The sequence below is a fragment of the Nomascus leucogenys genome, chromosome 4 (genome assembly GCF_006542625.1).
Source record: "Nomascus leucogenys isolate Asia chromosome 4, Asia_NLE_v1, whole genome shotgun sequence".
Classification (NCBI taxonomy): Eukaryota; Metazoa; Chordata; class Mammalia; order Primates; family Hylobatidae; genus Nomascus; species Nomascus leucogenys.
The window spans coordinates 106,091,312-106,110,033 of NC_044384.1; the positions used below are offsets into that span (position 1 = coordinate 106,091,312).

The following is an 18,722-nucleotide window of genomic DNA, read 5'->3' on the forward strand; positions in this document are numbered from 1 at the left end:
ATTAGCTTTGTGAGACAGGGAGTCAAAACCAGATCCCCGGGACTGGGAGCAGAATCTACTGTAGCCAAGAGAAGAGACAGCCATGGCATGGGGGAGAATCCTGGCAGGCAGGCTGAGGGCTCTGAGGGTGTGGCTCAGCACTGGTCTAAGAATAGGGGTCCAGAGCCGGCATGGGCTCTGGCCTCCTACCCCACAGTATCTAATCATTTTTAAAGTGAGGAGGGATAAGGCCACCCTCAGCCCTGTCTGACCAAAGAGGGGCATGGTGGGGATAAATGCAGTAAGAGCTTCGAAGCCACAGAGCTTTTAAGAAAAAGCCCTCATTGTAGATAAACCCAAGCAGCAGCAGCATCACCACATCCCAGCCCTGGCCTGGTCCTCAGAGCCCTGCAGAGAAGCTGACAGTTTGCTAAACATTTCTCACTTGCTCCTCTCAGTTCTGTCATTTTGCCTCTTCTGCCAACATCTAATTTCTGCTGCCGCCCCACCCCCTTAGAAGGCGCAGTATGCACACACAGGAGGAAGTGCTTTGACGCACAAACAGGAGGAGGCGCTTTCTTGAGGTCAGAGGGCAGAGTAGGGTCAAGTTACCAAACTTCTCTAACAATTCCTTTGCAAAGCTTCTAGAGCAACACAGGGGTGACAGGGTGAAGGGGATTAAGGGGGCGATGTGACTGGAGAGGCACTTCCTGGTGCCACCTGTGACCCAGCCTCTGTTCTGGGGCTGAGACAGGATCTTAAGTTAGGAGCAGAAAGCCAGGCAAGAGGCCCAATTTCTAGAGGGCAGCCAAATGCTTTCATAAGCATCCCAGTGCCTCAGAGGTGGAACAAAAGTCCCCCTAACGGTCTTCATTCCAGAGTTCAGATGACTCTTGGAGGCTGGACCCTGCCTCACTGCTTCTCTGAGGCTGTCTCTTCGCTCTAACGTCCTCCGCCACCTCCTCCAAAGAATTCCTGGCACAAACTTCCCTTTTCTCCCCTCACCTCCTCTTTCCTCCGGCCCCATGTTTGCATGCTCTGCAGGGTAAAACAAGACCAGTGTGTTCTGCTAAAAGTACCTCTGCTTTACCCACAAGCTCACAGTTGAAATCAGGAGGACACGAACAAAGAGGGTAGGGAAATGGGTGCTTATTACCTCCAATGCCCACTGATTTCATAATGGCTCACTGTTGCCCATCTGCTTCTCACCAGCAGAAACTCATCCTACTTAGAAATACTCGATGAAGAATAAGGTTTCCTGCACATCTGGAGGACAACAAGATGCTCCCTTGTAGACATTCTGCGCTTCCCATCTTTCACCACTTCCTCAGTGATACCTCCTTGGACCGCTGGGCAGATCTGGGGCTCCTCCTCCTCCTCGTCTCCCCTGCACTCTTTTGCAGGACATGTGACAGCTCATGTCCACCACTGTCTGTGGCACTAAAGTCTAAGCTCCTTAAGAGCAGAGATCTCAGCTGCTCTGTCTGTATTATTAGCACCCTGCCTAGAGTCTGGCCAGGCACTCAATAACATCTCAGGAAAAAAAAAAATGAATGAATTCAGACCACAGAGAAGGAGGAGAGACTGTGGGTTAACAGCTCAGCCGCTCAGATTTGAATCCCCAGGCTATTACTTATTGCTAGTATGAGCCTCAGTCTGCTCATCAGTAAAATGAAGATAAGAGGAGTACCTACCCTCAAAAGATTAAAGTGAGGATTCAGTAAGATGGTACAAAGAAAGGCCTGAGCCCTGATCTGAGATAATCAGGTAGGAAATGAGAGGCAAATGCAGACTTTGTTTGTATTACAACAGTTGCCAAGTAACTCCTGAAAACTGGGAAAACATAACCACCAATTTGGTATGGGGGTTGACTAAGCACCATGAAGGCACGGTTATGTCCATTTAACACAAAGGAGGGGGCGCGTGCATGGTGCCCAGGGGCTGAGAGCCTGCAATGCAGCCAAGAGGGGCCAGCGGAGTCAGCAGGAGAAATCGAAATCACAACTCTAATAGAGTTCAGATGGGAGGCCTTCTCTCTATTTCCCTGTCCTTCCAATTGTCACTCTGCTGTCAGGAACTGAGGCATTCCATCACACTCTGAATCCCTTTCACTTGCTGTATATAAGGCTCCAATCTATCCTCCTCCCCTTGCTCGCACCTCAGCAGTGCTGCCCACAAGACACCACCCACACAGCTCTGCCAAGACTAATTCATGTTCTTCAGATACTCCTACTGCAAGTTTTCTTTTTCACAGAATGAGTGGCTGAAATCACTTTTAATGTTTCACAAAGCAAACAATCCTAGGAGGACTAGGTGGGGGGTAAGAGGAGAAAAATCAAATATATCACAGAACAGCCTGAATAAAGCATCTTTATATTGCTGGGTTCTCTGTAATTTTCACATCAGGCACTGTCTTTAAAATTAGGAAGTTAAGTGAATGAAAGGAGGCCTCCTTCACAGCCATGCTCCCAAGAAGACCACAGTCATACATCACAGAGGCAGCCCACAGAGCTGCAAAACGAGATGCAAATACAAAGCTCTAAAGATAACTGTGCGGGCACAGCTCACTGCCTATCCCAGCACCCACTGCCCATCCTCTTCCCCCCTCCAGCTCAACTACAGAAGCTAAAAAGCCCAAGCCTGCTTTCCTAGTCTCCCTCGAAGCTGGAGGTGGCCAAAACACACTTGGGACTAACAGGATATCAGTGGAATTCTACTGGGGATTTTTGAGAAAGTTTTTGTTTTCCAGATAAAAGGAACAGTTTTTGGCACTGCCCCTTCTGCTTCTTTCCTTTTTTTTTTGGTAGAAATTGGGGTCTCGATATTGCCTAAGCTGGCCTTGAACTCCTAGGCTCAAGTGATCCTCCCACTTCATCCTCCCAAAGTGCTGAGATTACAGGCATGAGCCACTGTGCCCAGCCCTTTTCTTCCTGTTCTGAATGGAGATGCAATGTCTGGAGCTGCAGCAACCATCTCGCCATAAGGTGACAGGAAGAAAGGGCCAAGAGAACTACTGAGATGACAACTCAGAACCATATCCCAGTTCAGTCTTGGCGGCCTGTTATGTGGGTACAGTAATTTCCCATTTGTTTAAGCCACCGTTTCTCAGGTTTCCAGTTGCTTGCAGCTGAAAGCATTACTAACTGATTCAACATCTCAGCCTTATCTATATAGCAGGACTTCTTCACTAACTCAAGATGATTTTTGTCATACCAGGTTTTAAAACAGATGTCCTATCTCACTCAATCTTTGAAGTTTTGGACCTAATTTCCCAAATAATCCAAATAATAATTTCCCTATTATTTCATATCTCTACTCAAATATCTCCTGGCCATTTCAAACTGAAAAGGGTCAGGACTATGTCTCTTCCAGGACTCCCTATCCCAGTAAGCAGCTTAACCATTCACGTGCTATTCAAGCCACGGTTTCCTTGATGTTACCATCTCCTACATACTCTCTTCCAATTTATTACCAAGCTCTATGGATTTTGCCACCTGAGTATTTTTCTAACCTACCCACTTCTCTCTACTATTCTCACCCACGTCTAAATTTTGTGTGCCTGGACCATGGCAACAGCTTTCTAACTGGTCTCTCTGCATCCACACTTGCCCTTCCTTCCACAGTGATCTTATAAAAACATAAATCTGACCATGCCATTCCCTTCCTTAGAATCCTTTAGTGGTTTCCTATGGTCCCCATGGTTAAAGTGCAAATTCCTTAAGACCTAAAGGCCTTGCCTGATCTAGCCCCTAAACATCTCTCCAGCCCTATCTTGAGCCTTTCTGCTTGGCTCTTTTAGCTTAAGCTACAGTGTCCTTTCAGTTTTTCAAACCCATCATATACTTTTCTGTTTTAAGGCCACTACACATGCTGTTCACTACGTAGGTGTGTGAGGGGGGAGCTTCCCTGAAGTTTCATGTCTACCTAACCCTTACTTATCCCTCTGTAGCCCCAAAGAGTGGATTTTTCATTTCAGATATTAAACTTTTATATTCTAGATTTCTAACTGGTTCATTAAAAAAAAAAAGTTTGTACTCTCTCCTGAGATTCCCCATCTGTTCATTCATTAGACCATGTTTTCCTTTAAGTCCCAGACCATTTATATAATAGATGTCTTTGGCTTTATTTACTAATTCCAACATCTGGGTCATCTCAGGATCTACTTCTATTGGAATGCCTTTTTTTCCCCCTTGATTTTAGGCCATAACTTCCTGCTTCTTTACAAGTCTAGTAATTTTTAATTATATGTTGGACATTGCAGATACAACCTTGGGAGTCTGGATTACATTGTCTCCCTTTAAAGATGTTGAGTTTTGTTCTGGAAGTTCCTTTTGAACCACTTAGGCTTATTTCATTTTTTATTAAAATGAGTCTATTTTGATTTTGTCGTTAGTCTTAGGGTGTCATCCCTACTCTAACGCATGGCCTTTTTGGGGGTCTCAACTATATACCCTTGGCTGAGTCATAATGCCAATGTTTTCCAGTACTGCACAGCCCCCTCATGTCTGTGTCTCTGTTCTGTTCTCAGCCCCATAGCATATTCTCTGTTAGGCTTCATGGAGTCTTGCTCTCCCTCTTCTCCAGATTTTCAGAGTAAACCAAGTGCTGACCTCAAAAGACAGTTTTTTCAATACATCTGCACAGGAGTTCAGCAAGAACCAGGTGAGTCACCATGGTAACTAACCATTTCCACTGAACAGTTGAAAATTCACAGCTGACAATTTAAAGAATAATGCTCCTCAGTTAGGTTATTACATTTTCAACTAGAGGCAGAGGTCAAAACAAAAGAGCTAATTAGGTGGCCTTTCCAACAATGCCTGTAACAGAATAATCTGACAGGTCCAAGAGGTAACCAAGCATCCCTCCTGGTAATGTAGTGGACCCCAACTGTCAGCAGATAGGGGCTCCCACTGCTTGGGGTAATAGAGAATGCAACATCCTCAGCTTTGTTCTTCACATTCAGTCTCCAATATTGCTGTGCTTAAAAGGAGCAAGGCACCATGTTAACAAGTTCTAATGAGCACTTCTCCAAATCCATATGCTATTCTCTGCTGCATTCAGAATAAATGAAAATGGGAAAACAACCTCATTTAAGACATGTCTTTTATGTGAGGAAACTAGAGGTCATATTTCTGTATGGCATTGGTATTGTGAGTTGGTGTCCTACAATTCTAATTCACAAAGTTTTGTAGTGACCACGGGTTATTGAGAACCTTGTGCTTTCTTTGTATATAAGAACGACAGTATTGGATCTAACCCAGAGTCCATTTCAGTCAATACCCACAAAGCAACTCACAGGCCACCATGGAAGGGGACAACTATGCTTCTTATGGTGACTACCACAGGGGAAGAACAACGTGACATACCATAAGTAGTCCTTCATGATGCCTTTACCTTTTCAGACCCTACTTATGTCCAGTCTCATATATGCATAAGAACACAAAGGTCACCAAATTGCCATGTGAATGTCCCTAATTTGCTTAAATCATTTCTCTCTGGAGTTTCAGGGAGTGACTCCTCAACTCCAGCACCTTGAAACTTGGTAAGCTCAAAGGGCACATTGCACAGAGTGGTTCCAGTACCTACAGAACTGATTTTTTGTCCAGGCTCTTGGTGACTTAATAAGCAAGCCCCTGCTTTCAATCATTGGTTTTGCCTTGAATCTCTGAACATGGAAGAGCTAGAAGGCACCTTAAAGACTGCTTGGTCCAACCTGCTCATCGTATTGATGAGAAAACTAAGGCCCAGGAACCACTTTATCAAGCTTTAGCGCCTGGCTTAGTTCATTTTTCACTTGGCCTTTTCTCATGGGGGCCAGACATCTCTTCAATTCTTTTAGATATCTCTTCTGGACCTCCATTGAAAAATTTAAGCATGTGAAGTCTAGAGTTGGGTGGGAAAAACATGCACCAAAGTTAATAAACCAAAAGTCCATTTACTTATCTGAGATTTCATTCTATCTTTCTGGAGGTCTCATCAGAACTACACAGTTGAAGACACTTTTCTCTCTCTTTTTTTAAAAGCCCCCCTCTCTCTTTTTTAAAGCTTTATCACTGATATAATTATGGATGATTTTTGACCTCTGTGGCAGTAAGTTGAAACATCAGCAAACAATGGCCTACAATGACCTCTAGGTGCTATACTTGACTTACAGTTGAAGATACCAGCCCATCACCAGCTAAGTGAGTGATGAGGCTCAGCTGCTTCCTGTCTGTACATCCATGGCTCCAAGCCCTTCCTAGAGCTCACCCCCCAACAGTGAGGTTCTCTCATACCCAGAAGCCTTTGGTGTTGCCTGCCAGCATGCAAGGCATTAGTGGAGAGCCTCCAGGCTGACACTCACCTTTGCATAAGCGGTTGTCTTAATAAACCATTGTCTGAGGTACTTCTGTTCCACCTTTGCTCCAGAACGCCATGAACAGCCATGCTCATCCACCTGCTCATTGGCAAGCACTGTTTGATCCACTGGGTCCCAGTTAACCAGGGCCTGTATAATTCATGAAACAAAATGGCACAATCTAGTGAGTACTCTTTTTTTTTTTTTGACACGGAGTGTCGCAGTGTCGCACTGTCGCCCCGGCTAGAGTGCAGTGGTGTGATCTTGGCTCACTGCAACCTCCACCTCCTAGGTTCCTGTGATTCTCCTGCCTCAGCCTCCCTAGTAGCTGGGATTACAGGTGCCCACCACCACACCTGGCTAATTTTTGTATTTTTAGTAGAGATGGGGTTTCACTATGTTGGCCAGGCTTGTCTCAAACGCCTGACCTCGTGATCCACCCGTCTTGGCTTCCCAAAGTGCTGGGTTTACAGGCGTGAGCCACTGCACCTGACCTAAGTGAGTACTCATTTTATGAGACCATCCTGAGGTTTCTTACATGGGAGAGGGCCTGCAAATGCAATGGCTCTGCTCCGTGGAGTACTGCTTGGTAAAGAAACCACTTGCAAGTTGTACAAAGAACACATTAATTTCCTCTGTGCTTCCATCTTATTAGAATAGGCTTGGGAAGGAAGCCTTTAAGGATGTGTCTAAGTCAACTTTGGTATCTTATATGAAAGGACGAACTTATAAGACGGAAAATTTTAGCAAGCAGAATAAAAGAAGAAAAAATGGTACCTATTTAAAATTTGACAGAATAGGATTATTTTAGGGAAATAAATCTTCAGTGTACAACGATACATTTTTACAGTTATATACTCATGTAACCATCACTCATTTCAAGATAAAGCACATTTCCAGCACCCTAGAAAACTCTGTTGTGCCTTCTACCAATTAATACCTGCCCTCACAATGGTAGCTCTTCTGAGCTCTGTCTCCACGGATTCATTCAGCTGATAGAGCAGGTAAAACATGTAGTCTTAACTATTATGAAGATTCATTATCTCCACAGAGTTCTAGTTAGTGTCTATCTTCATTTAAAATAAATACCTCTGCCATCTACATTCACACCTTTATGACATTCAGGTACCACTTGGTACAAAGAAGGGAATGAGTACAGAGGGGTGTGTTGGGGACTTAAAATATCCTGACTTCATACACATTTTTTGTAATTTTTTTTTTCTTTGAGACAGAGTTTTGCTCTTATTGCCCAGGCTGGATTGCAATGGTTGCGATCTTGGCTCACTGCAACCTCCACCTCCTGGGTTCAAGCAATTCTCCTGCCTCAGCCTCCTGGGTAGCTGGGATTACAGGCATGTGCCACCAGGCCCAGCTAATTTTGTATTTTTAGTAGAGATGAGATTTCACTATATTGGTCAGGCTGGTCTAGAACTCTTGAACTCAGGTGATCCACCTGCCTCGGCCTCCCAAAGTATTGGGATTACAGGTGTGAGCCACCAGGCCTAGCCGTAAAATTTTTAATAAGCAATTCTAATAAGAGATTGTGTTCACTATTACCCATTTGCCCCTCCAGACCCTCTTCCTGCCCTGATCTGTGGCCCAAGAAGTTGACCTCTGTGACCTGCATTCCCTTGGACCCTTATCTTCTGGTTGGGTTCAACCAATGACAGGCATACTGGCTGCTTCCTGGCCATAGGCTGGCAGGGGTCATGTGCCTCTAGTGAAGGTCATCACCTCTGTTGGGCAGGTCTCTCCTACTGCTAAAGCTACTGCTCTCCCAGGTTCTATTAACTGCTCCCTAACGTTGCCCCTGCAGCCTACAGGCAGCAAAGGCATCCTTCTGCTGCCAGGGTCAAACGCATTGCCGTCCCTTCTGAGTTTCCCTGAACTCCACACAAATAGTCCTTCATCAAATTATCTTCAATGATTCCTTTTGGGTGTGCTCTCTCTTTCCTGCTGGGATCCTGACTGATCCAGAGACATGTCTAAAAGTTACATAAAAAGTAGGGGTGAGGGGAGGCTAACCCATCTGTGGGTTGTAATTTGTGGGCTGCGATTTTACAACTAGAAGCAGTACCCCCATTGGAAAATTTAAGTATGTGAATTCTAGAATTGGGTGGGAAAGACACGCATTTGTTTCCCTTCTAAGATAGGGTTCCTAAAAGCCTTGACTTAATAAGCACATAGAGACAAAATACGGGACTAAAGTACCTTAGACCTAAAAACTTTAATGAACCAAAGGTCCATTTCCTTATCTATTATCCCTGCCTGTATTAGGGGGTTGGAGAGAAGGGTACCACTTAATTATTTCTGCTTCTTCTTCTTCTTCTCTTTTTTTTTTTTTTGAGACAGGGTCTCACTCTGTCACCCAGGCAGGGGTGCAGTGGCACAATCTCAGCTCACTGCAACCTCCGCCTCCTGGGTTCAAGTGATTCTCCTGCCTCAGCCTCCCGAGTAGCAGGGACTCTAGGCGTCCACCACCATGCCCAGCTAATTTTTGTATTTTTAGTAGAGACAGGGTTTCACCGTGTTGGCCAGGCTGGTCTCGAACTCCTGACCTCAGGTGAACTGCCTGCTTCAGCCTCCCAAAGTGCTGGGATTACAGGAGTGAGTCACCACACCCAGTCTTAATTATTTCTTTTAAAACAATTATTGACAAATCATAATTGTATTTATGGAATACAGTGTGATATTTTGATATATGTACACAATGTAGAATAATTAAGCAATTAAAATACCCATCACCTCACTTACTTAACATTTTTTGTGGTGATAAATTTACTCTTTCAGTTATCTTGAAATATACAAAACATTATGACTGACTAGAGTCACCCTCCTGTGCAGTAGATCTCCAAATGTATTCCTGCAGTCCAGCTGAAACTCTGTACTCCTGACAGTAACTTCCCATTCCCTTGCTCCACCCCTACCCCTCCAGCCTCTGGTAACCATCATTCTACTCTCTACTTCTATGAGTTCAATGTTTTTTAGGATTCCACATAAAAGTGAGATCACATGATATTTGCCTTTCTGTGCCTGGATTATTTCACTTAGCACAATGTCTTCTAGATTCATCCCTGTCATTCCCAAATGACAGAATTTTACTGTTTTTTGAAGCTGAATACTATTCCATTGTGTATATACTCCACATTTTCTTTATTCATTCGTCTGTTGATGGACACTTAGGTTGATTCCATATCTTGGCTACTGTGAATAGCACTGCAGTAAACATGGGTGTACAGATATCCCTCCGACACACTGATTTCAGTTCCTTTGGATATACTCCCAGAAGTGGGATTGCTGGATCATATGGTAGTTCCATTTTTCATTTTCTGAGGAACCTCCATAATGTTTTCCATAATGGCTATAGCAACTTACATTTCTACCCACAGTGTACGCAGGTTCTGGAAGGGTTCCACTTAAAATAACAGGTAGAAAGAAAGGACCAAGTACTGCTTAGTAATGTAGACAGTTCATTCAAGAGGCATCTCCCCACTCCAGACAACTCATGCACAACTAAAACTGTATGAAATATAAAAGAAAGGTAGACAAAGAGCACCGTATATCCCTCCACCTCTGTCTCTTGTCCCCGGCAAGCCTCAGAGGATTTGGAAGAAGTGAACACTTGGTACTGCAGATTGCAAGAACAAATAGGACTGTATTTTCTTATCAACATTTCCCACATGGCCTGGCATCTCTCAGGCTCTAGGTTACAAAATACAATGAGGAAGGTGTGCTCCTAAGAGGTTTCCACATCATAATAAAACCCAGGCATTGAAGGATAGAAAAAAAAAAAAGCAAAACACAAAGGCAATTTATCCCCCTCATGAAAGACTTGGGGGGAAGGGGAAAAACACCAAAAGAAATAGTGTCTCAAAAGATGCATCATCTGTGAGAATCCACATGATTTCTTTCCAGAACTCCAATCCACCTCAGCCACAGAGTTGCAGATTCAGGCTCAGACTTTCCAAAAGTGGTTAAATTAGGAGTTGTCAAAATCCAGGGCCCTCAGGCTCAGGGAGCACAGCACCTGCAACCCCTTGAAGCCCTGGAGTTGCTTCCTAAATCCCGTTTCTCAGGTCTCCTCTCTTGGACAACTGTCTCTATCAATAGCTGCCCTCATCCAGCAATCCTGGATTTCCACATTTTGAACATTTACTTGAATGAACATGCTGATTTTTAAGCAAGCACAGTCTTATGAATAGGATATAATTTCTGGGCAACTTCACTGACTCTATTCATTTCCCTGGTTGGCATTTATGCTGTCTATCACCTACTGAAGCCAATTCCATGTTCCTTTGTAGTTAACTAGCCTTATTTGTAAAATAAAGTCAAGCCTGTATTGAAATGAACCTTAAATTAACACTGAAATCACTAAAACACCTGCAAACACACTGAGCTCTGGGTCGATTTTACCCACTGCTTCCCTCACAATAGTTATCTGGGAATATCACAGAATTGGACATTCCAAATAAGGTAATTTCCCCACGTGTTAAAGGGTTAAACATTAGGACTAATATTTTTTGCTTGAGTGACTTGTGGGAAGCATTTAGGAAGCATTTTAAAAATGCACCTCATAACACAATTACAAACACAAAGGAGCCATGTTCATAAAGGGTCAAATCTGCACAGTGATCAGTGGGAGCAGGGATCTTTGTCTCCTCTCTACTCTTCTTTGCCATTAGGCTCTTGGAGGTGTAGGTGACTTCGGGCTCCCTTGGGGATCATGTGGGCAGTATTCTCCTAATTTTGTGTTTATCAGCTTTCCAATCTGTGACACAGCAGCTGTGGTGCTTGCTGCCCCAGCCAGCCCTACTGTTCCAAACCCTCACGCCTCTCATCTCATTGTTACCATTCCTCCTCTTCCCTCAGATCCTCCTTGCCTTGCCTCCCTGCCTCACCCTTCACACAGGGTGCCTGTCCCTTCTAGATCACACCCACCATCAGCATGCTTTTGTCTCTTGGCCAGCGTATCACTCCTCCGGCCCTTGGCTACTCTCTATTGTTTTCCCCGCCTCTCTCTCCTCAAGCTCTGCTTTTCTTTTCTTTCTGTTTCTTTTTTTTTTTTTTTAAACTATCAAAGACCTTTTCTGAATATACTGTCAGCTTCAGGTTCCAGAAGGCTAGTAAAATACATATTTTAGGGTATTGATTTTTTTCAAGGTCTGTTAGCTTCTTTCTTCACAAAGCATGCTTAACTAAGGAACATCACATAGGTCTTATAAAGTATCTAGCTCTCAAAATCAATCTTGCTCTATTCCATCCAGAATGGGCCTGAATTTGGACTGAGTCCAGGGGTAGCCCACAAGGCTACCGTTTGTTACTGTCACCACATTCCAAAGCCACAAGGAGGTACCGTGGAAGAGGTGCCAGTGTGTAGCAATTCTTTCAGTATGCTTCCTGAAGCCAAGGCCATGCTGCAAACTTAGCTTTACCTAGTGGGTAAATTAGCACCATCACCAGCTGCTACTAAATTCATGTAGACAGCTAAAGACAGACTCATAAATTAGGGGACTCATCCTCATTCCCTAGAATGTCCCAGCATAATAAACCATTAATAACTATATCCACCATCCAAGGCTAAATACCAGCACAAGACTGATAATCAACAAGTACCATACAGGAAAAAGAACTTTGAAGAGACATCAAGAGGACTCCAGATAAGCAACTCCAGATAAAAAATGCACAAGGAACTAGAAAAGCAAGAACAAATCAAACTCAAAATTAGTAGAAGGAATGAAATAATAAAGATCAGAGTAGAAATAAATGAAATTGAGACTAAAAAAAAGGAAAAGGCCAACAAAATAAAAAACTTGGTTTTTGAAAACTCACACAAAATCAACAAACTTTTACCTAGACTAGGAAAAAAAGAGCCAAATAAATAAAATCACAGACAGAAAAAGAAACATTAAAACTTTTACCATAGAAATACAAAGGATCATTACAGACTATTATGAACAACTATACATCAACAAATGGGAAAACCTAGAAGAAATGGATGAATTCCTGGACACACACACAACCTACCAAGATCGAACCATGAAGTAATTGAAAACCTGAATAGAACAAGTCATGAGTTCAAAGCAGTAATATAAAGTCTTCCATCAAAGAAAAGACCAGGACCTGATGGATTCACTGCTGAATTCTACCATTTAAAGAAAACTAATACCCATTCTTCTCAAACTCTTCCAGAAAGAGGGAATTCTTCCAAACTCATTCTATAAAGCCAGCATTACCCTAATATCTAAACCAGACAAAAACATAACAAAAAAGAAAACTATAGGCCAATATCCCTCATAAATAGAGATGCAAAAATCCTCAACAAAATAGTAGTAAACAGAATTCAACAACACATTAAAAAGATCATTCACCATGATCAATGGATTCATCCCAGGGATGCAAGGATGGTTCAACATACAGAAATCAATAAATGTCATGTCATATGACAGAATCAAGGACCAAAACACATAATTTCCATAGATGCTAAAAAAGCATTCAATAAAATTCAACATCCTTCATGATAAAAAAAAAAAAACCTCAACAAATCGGGTATAGTAGGAACACACCTCAACATGATAAAGACCATATATGACAAGCCTATAGCTAGTATCACACTGAATGGGAAAAAATTGAAAGCCTTTCCACTAAGATCTGGAACAAGACAAGGATTACCACTTTCATCACTTTTATTCAACATAGTACTGGAAGTCCTAACCAGGGCAATTAGGCAAGAGAAAGAAATAAATGGCAACTAAACTGGAAAGGAAGAAGTCAAATTATTCTTGTTTGCAGACAACATGATTTTATATTTAGAAAAACCTAAAGATTCCAACCAAAAAACTTAGACTTGATAAATGAATTTAGTAAAGTTGCAGGATACAAAATCAACACACAGAAATCAGCAGCATTTCTGTATGTTAACAATGATCAATCTGAAAAAGAAATCAAGAAAGTAATCCCATTTATGAGAGTTACAAATAAAATACCTAGGAGTAAATTTAAGCAAGGTTAAAGATCTCTAAGGAAAACTACAAAACATTGATGATAGTAACTGAAAAGGACAAACAAAAAATGCAAAAATATACTATGTTCATGGATTGGAAGAATATTGTTAAAATGCACAAACTACACAAAGTGATCTACAGATTCAAAGCAATCCCTATCAAAATATCAATGACATTCTTTACAGAAATAGAAAAAACAACACTAAAATCTGTATGGAACCACAAAAGACCCTGAATAGCCAAAGCAATCCTGAGCAAAAACAGAACAAAGCTGAAAGCATCACACTACCTGATTTCAAATTATACTAAAAAACTATTGTAACCCAAAAAGCATGGTACTAGCATAAAAGGAGACAAACAGACCAATAAAACAAAACAGAGAACCCAAATATAAATCCATGCACTTACAGTCAACTCATTTTTGACAAAGGTTCTAAGAACATACACTGGGGAAAAGACAGTCTCTTTAATAAATGTTGCTGGGAAAACTGGATATCCATATACAGAGGAATGAAACTAAATCCTCATTTTTCACCATATAAAAATAAACTCAAAATAGATTAAAGACTTAAATATAAGACCAAAAACTATGAAACTACTAGAATAAAACATTAGGGAAACACTACAGGACATTGGCTTGGACACATTTTTTTTTTTGGGTAAGACCACAAAAGCACAAGCAATAAAAGCAAAAACAGACAAATGGGATTATATCAAGCAAAAAAGCTTCTGCACAGCAAAGGAAACAATTAAGAGTGAAGAGATAGCCTACAGAAGGGGAAAAAATATTCACAAATTATTCATCTGACAAGAGATTAATAACCAGAATATATAAGGAATCCAAATAACTCAATAGCAAAAAACAAACAAAAATCCAAATACTCCAATTAGAAAATAGGCAAAAGACCTGTATAGACATTTCTCAAAAAAAAGACATACAAATGGCTAAAAGGTATACGAAAAAAATGTTTAATATCATTAATCATCAGGGAAGTACAAATCAAAACCACAATGAAACATAATTTCACTCAGTTAAAATGGCTTCTATTAAAAGATGGAGTAACAGATGCTGGTGAGAATATGGAGAAAGGGGAACCCTCATACACTGTATGAAAAACAGTGAGGCGGTTCCTTGTAAAATTAAAAACAAAACTACCACATGATTCAGCAATCCCACTGCTGGGTATATATCCAAAGGAATTGAAATCAGTATTACCAAAGAGATATCTGCACTCCTATGCTTATTGTGGCACTATTCACAATAGCCAAGATATCAATCAATCCAAGTGTCCATCAGTGGATTAATGGATTTTAAAAATGTGGTCTATACACACTATGGAATATTATTTGGCCATAAAAAAGAATAAAATCCTCTAATTTACAGTAACATGAATGGAACTGGAGGTTACCATGTGACATAAGCCAGGCATAGAAATTACAAATATCAAATGTTCTCACTCATATGTGACAGCTTAAAAAAGTGTATCTCATGGATGTAGAGTGTAGAATGGTGGCTGCCAGGGGCTGGGAAAGGAAGGGGAGAGAGGGGGGGATAAAAAGACAATGGTTAATGGGTACAAAAACACAGTTAGATAAAAGGAATATGTTCTAGCATTTGATAATATAGTAGGGAAATTACAGTTAACAATAATTTATTGTATGTTTCAAAATAGCTAGAAGAAATGTAATTATTTCCAACACAAAGAAAGATAAATGTTTGAGGTGATGGATATCCCAATTACCCTGATTTGATCATGACACACTGTATACATGTATCAAATATCACATGTAAAGTATGTACAACTATGATATATTAATTTAAAAACCCCCACAACAACAAAACCCTCTAAAACTACATCCACGGAATAAAACTTTTTTAAAAAGAGTTTTAAGAAAATGTTTTTCAAAAGGTGAAATTAATTTTCTGCCAAGTAGAGGTCTTTATGTTCATATTTGCAGCTGAAAATACTTTTGTTTTGTGAAAGCAAAGCAGATTCTTTTTGCAATAGAACTGAACATTTGGTGGACAGTGCTTGTTAAGAACAAAAGACTTAAAACACTCCAGCTATGTTTAGTAATGCTCTGCTCAAATACTATTCCTAAATGTTCATTTACCTGAGTTATTTTGGTTAAATATGCTTTACAAAGTATATTTCTAAAGTCAGTTAACTTTATAAAGTTTATTCCAAAAATTTGTATTTTGAAATAAACCACAGAAACAGAATGCTAATAGCAATGTTTTCTGTTTTAAGGCCAATTTGAAAATAGCTATCCAATAAAAGGACATTGCTATGGTCTGAATGTGTCCCCCAAAGTTCATGCGTTGGAAACTTAATCCCTAATGCAACAGTGTTAAGAGGTGGGACATTTCAGAGGTGATTAGGTCATGAGGGCTCTGCTTTCATGAATAAATTGATGTTGCTAGCACAGGTGTGGGTTAGTTATCAAGAGTGGGCTTGTTATAAAAGTGAGTTCAGCTGGGTATGGTGGCTCATGCCTATAATCTCAGCACTTTGGGAGGCTGAGGCAGGAAGATCACCTGAGTTTGGGAGTTTGAGACCAGTCTGACCAACATGGAGAAACCCGTCTCTACTAAAACTACAAAAATTAGCTGGGTGTGGTGGCGCATGCCTGTAATCCCAGCTACTCAGGAGGCTGAGGCAGGAGAATTGCTTGAACCCGGGAGGCAGAGGTTGCAGTGAGCTGAGATCACACCATTGCGCTCCAACCTGGGCAACAAGAGCAAGACTCTGTCTCAAAAAAAAAAAAAAAAAAAAATGTGAGTTAAGCTCCCCCTTGCTCCCTCCCTCACACTCTCCCTCTCTCTTGCCTTCTCACCTTCCACTGCAGGATGATGCAGCAAAAAGGCCCTTGCCAGAGGCCGGCACCTTGATATTGGACTTCCCAGCCTCCAGAACTATGAGGAAATACATTTCTGCTGTTTAAATTCTGTTTAAAACTGTTAAAATACCAGTCTCAAGTATTCTATTGTGTTGGGAACAAGCCCCCAAAATCTGGCCATAAACTGGCCCCAAAACTGGCCATAAACAAAATCTCCGCAACACTGTGACATGTTCATGATGGCCATAAAGCCCACACTGGAAGGTTGTGGGTTTACCGGAATGAGGGCAAGGAACACCTGGCCTGTCCAGAGCGGAAAACCGCTTAAAGGCATTCTTAAGCCACAAACAATAGCATGAGCAGTCTGTGCCTTAAGAACATGCTCCTGCTGCAGTTAACTAGCCCAACCTATTCCTTTAATTTGGCCCATCCCTTCCTTTCCCATAAGGGATACTTTTAGTTAATTTAATATCTATAGAAACAATGCTAATGACTGCCTTGCTGTTAATAAATACGTGGGTAAATTTCTGTTCGGGGCTCTCAGCTCTGAAGGCTGTGAGACCCCTGATTTCCCACTTCACACCTCTGTATTTCTCTGTGTGTGTGTGTGTGTGTGTGTGTGTGTGTGTTTAATTCCTCTAGCGCTGCTGGGTTAGGGTCTCCCTGACCAAGATGGTCTCAGCACTACTGTAGCAGTACAAACCAACTAAGACAGAGATCTACCTGGAAAAAAACCAAGACTAAATCCTGACCAAGCAGCAGTGTGGGGGTGGAGGCAACCTAGCAGGCCCTCCCAGCCAGAGCTGACTGGGAGCAGCCTAGTGTGGATTTCTCCATCTGGTCATGTGTTTTGGTCTTTTCCTCATAAACACCATCTCTTTTTAGTCAAAAAGCCAATATTTGTTAAGGAATAAAACACTATTTTTTACCTCAGCTCTTTCCTCTCCTTTTGCCTTACCCCAGTAGGTTGATGGGCTCAAGGGATCCTCTTACCTCACCGTCTTGAGTAACTGGGACTAATTTTTTCCTACTTTTTGTAGAGACAGGGTCTCACTGTGTTTCCCAGGCTGGTCTTGAACTCCTGGCCTCAAGCAATCCTCCTGCATCAATCTCCCAAAGTGCTGGGATTATAGGTGTGAGCCACTGTGCCCAGCTCTGACTTTTTAAATACTATTTAATTTTAATTACTTTAAACTTAAATTTAAGCAACCACATGTGGCTAGTGGCTATCATCCTGGGCAGTTCTAGGCCACACTATGATGCTCTTGCCTCATCTCCCACCATTCCAAGTCTTACCTACCATTATTGAGCTCCCACCATAACAAACACTTCCATTTCTCAGGAGGCCACTGTGATAGCTGTTCTTTAACTATTACCTTTAATCTTTCCAAGAACCCTGTGTCTTCATCCATTTCTGCTACTGTAATAGAATACCACAGACTGGGTAATTTATTGATAGAAGTTTATTTGGCTGATTCTGGAGGTCAGGAAGTCCAAGGGCATGGTGCCAACATTTGCAAGGGCCTCTGTGCTGCATTATCCCATAGCAGTAAGTAGAACAGCAAGTCAGAGTATGACACACATACACAGAGAATTTGGCTGAACTCATCCTTTTATTGGGAGCTCATTCCCACAATAATAACATTAATCCACTTATTAGGACAGGGCTGTCATGACCCATTCACTTCTTAAAGCTTCCTCTTCTTAAACCCATCACAATGGCAATTAAATTTCAACATGAGTTTTGGAGGGGACATCCAAACCATAGTACCCCACAAGGAAAATGTCCCCATTCCCATTTAGCAGATACAAAACCATGTTTCCTAGAGGTTAAGTTACCCAGCTGTTCACACAGCTGTGACAGGGAGCTGAGCTAGGATTTGAGAAGCCTGTGTTCTTTCTTCTTATGCCCTCTCCTTGTTCTCATTACAGGAACCAGACAATAGGTTATGTGGTAAGAATTCAAGGGTAAAAGAAGTCCAGACCCTGTCTTGATGACACTAAACTTAAGTAGGAAGTAGTTACCTTCTGGGTCTGCTGTGACTGATTTTATGAACTTGAGGTAGCGTTCATTTTCACTGCTACTACAATGATGTATCCTAAAGAGATTCACTGAATTTTAAAAGTCCAGCTAATTTTAACTTACCTCCTTTTGATAGGCCAGCCCAGCCTCATACAGTTTAATAAAGAGATACTGGGTCCACTTGTAGTAATCTGGCAAACACGTAGTTATTTCCTGCCAACAAAGAAGAAAAATAATGTACAGGCCATTATAAACATCCCCCCAGCCATGCATGCATCAGTCTTGCAACTGAATTTTGAAAAGTAATGAAATCACAAAAATATTTACCAGCTCAAAATATTTTCACCAGTTTGTAAAGTAAGGAGAACCACAATTTATTCTGGAAAGAGATGTCATTGAAATGCCACCTACAACTTTCTGAAAGCATGTTCAATGAGAAACTCAACTTCAAGTCTTTTGCACACCTCCTGCCCACTCACTATGGCACTAACAAGTGAATTACATTGTACAAAATTGGGTATTAACATTTTTGTCAGCACAA

General features: G+C 41.5%; 1 protein-coding gene across 2 annotated transcripts in view; it reads right to left on the bottom strand.

Moving 5' to 3' along the window:
• The window catches only part of LARS2 (leucyl-tRNA synthetase 2, mitochondrial), a 163,914-nt gene that overhangs the window by 85,610 nt on the left and 59,582 nt on the right, over positions 1–18,722 (bottom strand). For both annotated transcript variants that reach the window (XM_030811970.1, XM_030811971.1), the window contains exons 6-7: positions 18,305–18,394; positions 6,323–6,466 (exon numbers count right to left, since the gene is read on the bottom strand). In XM_030811970.1, the coding sequence (XP_030667830.1) occupies positions 6,323–6,466; positions 18,305–18,394 (234 nt within the window). The remainder of the gene's footprint in view (positions 1–6,322; positions 6,467–18,304; positions 18,395–18,722) is intronic.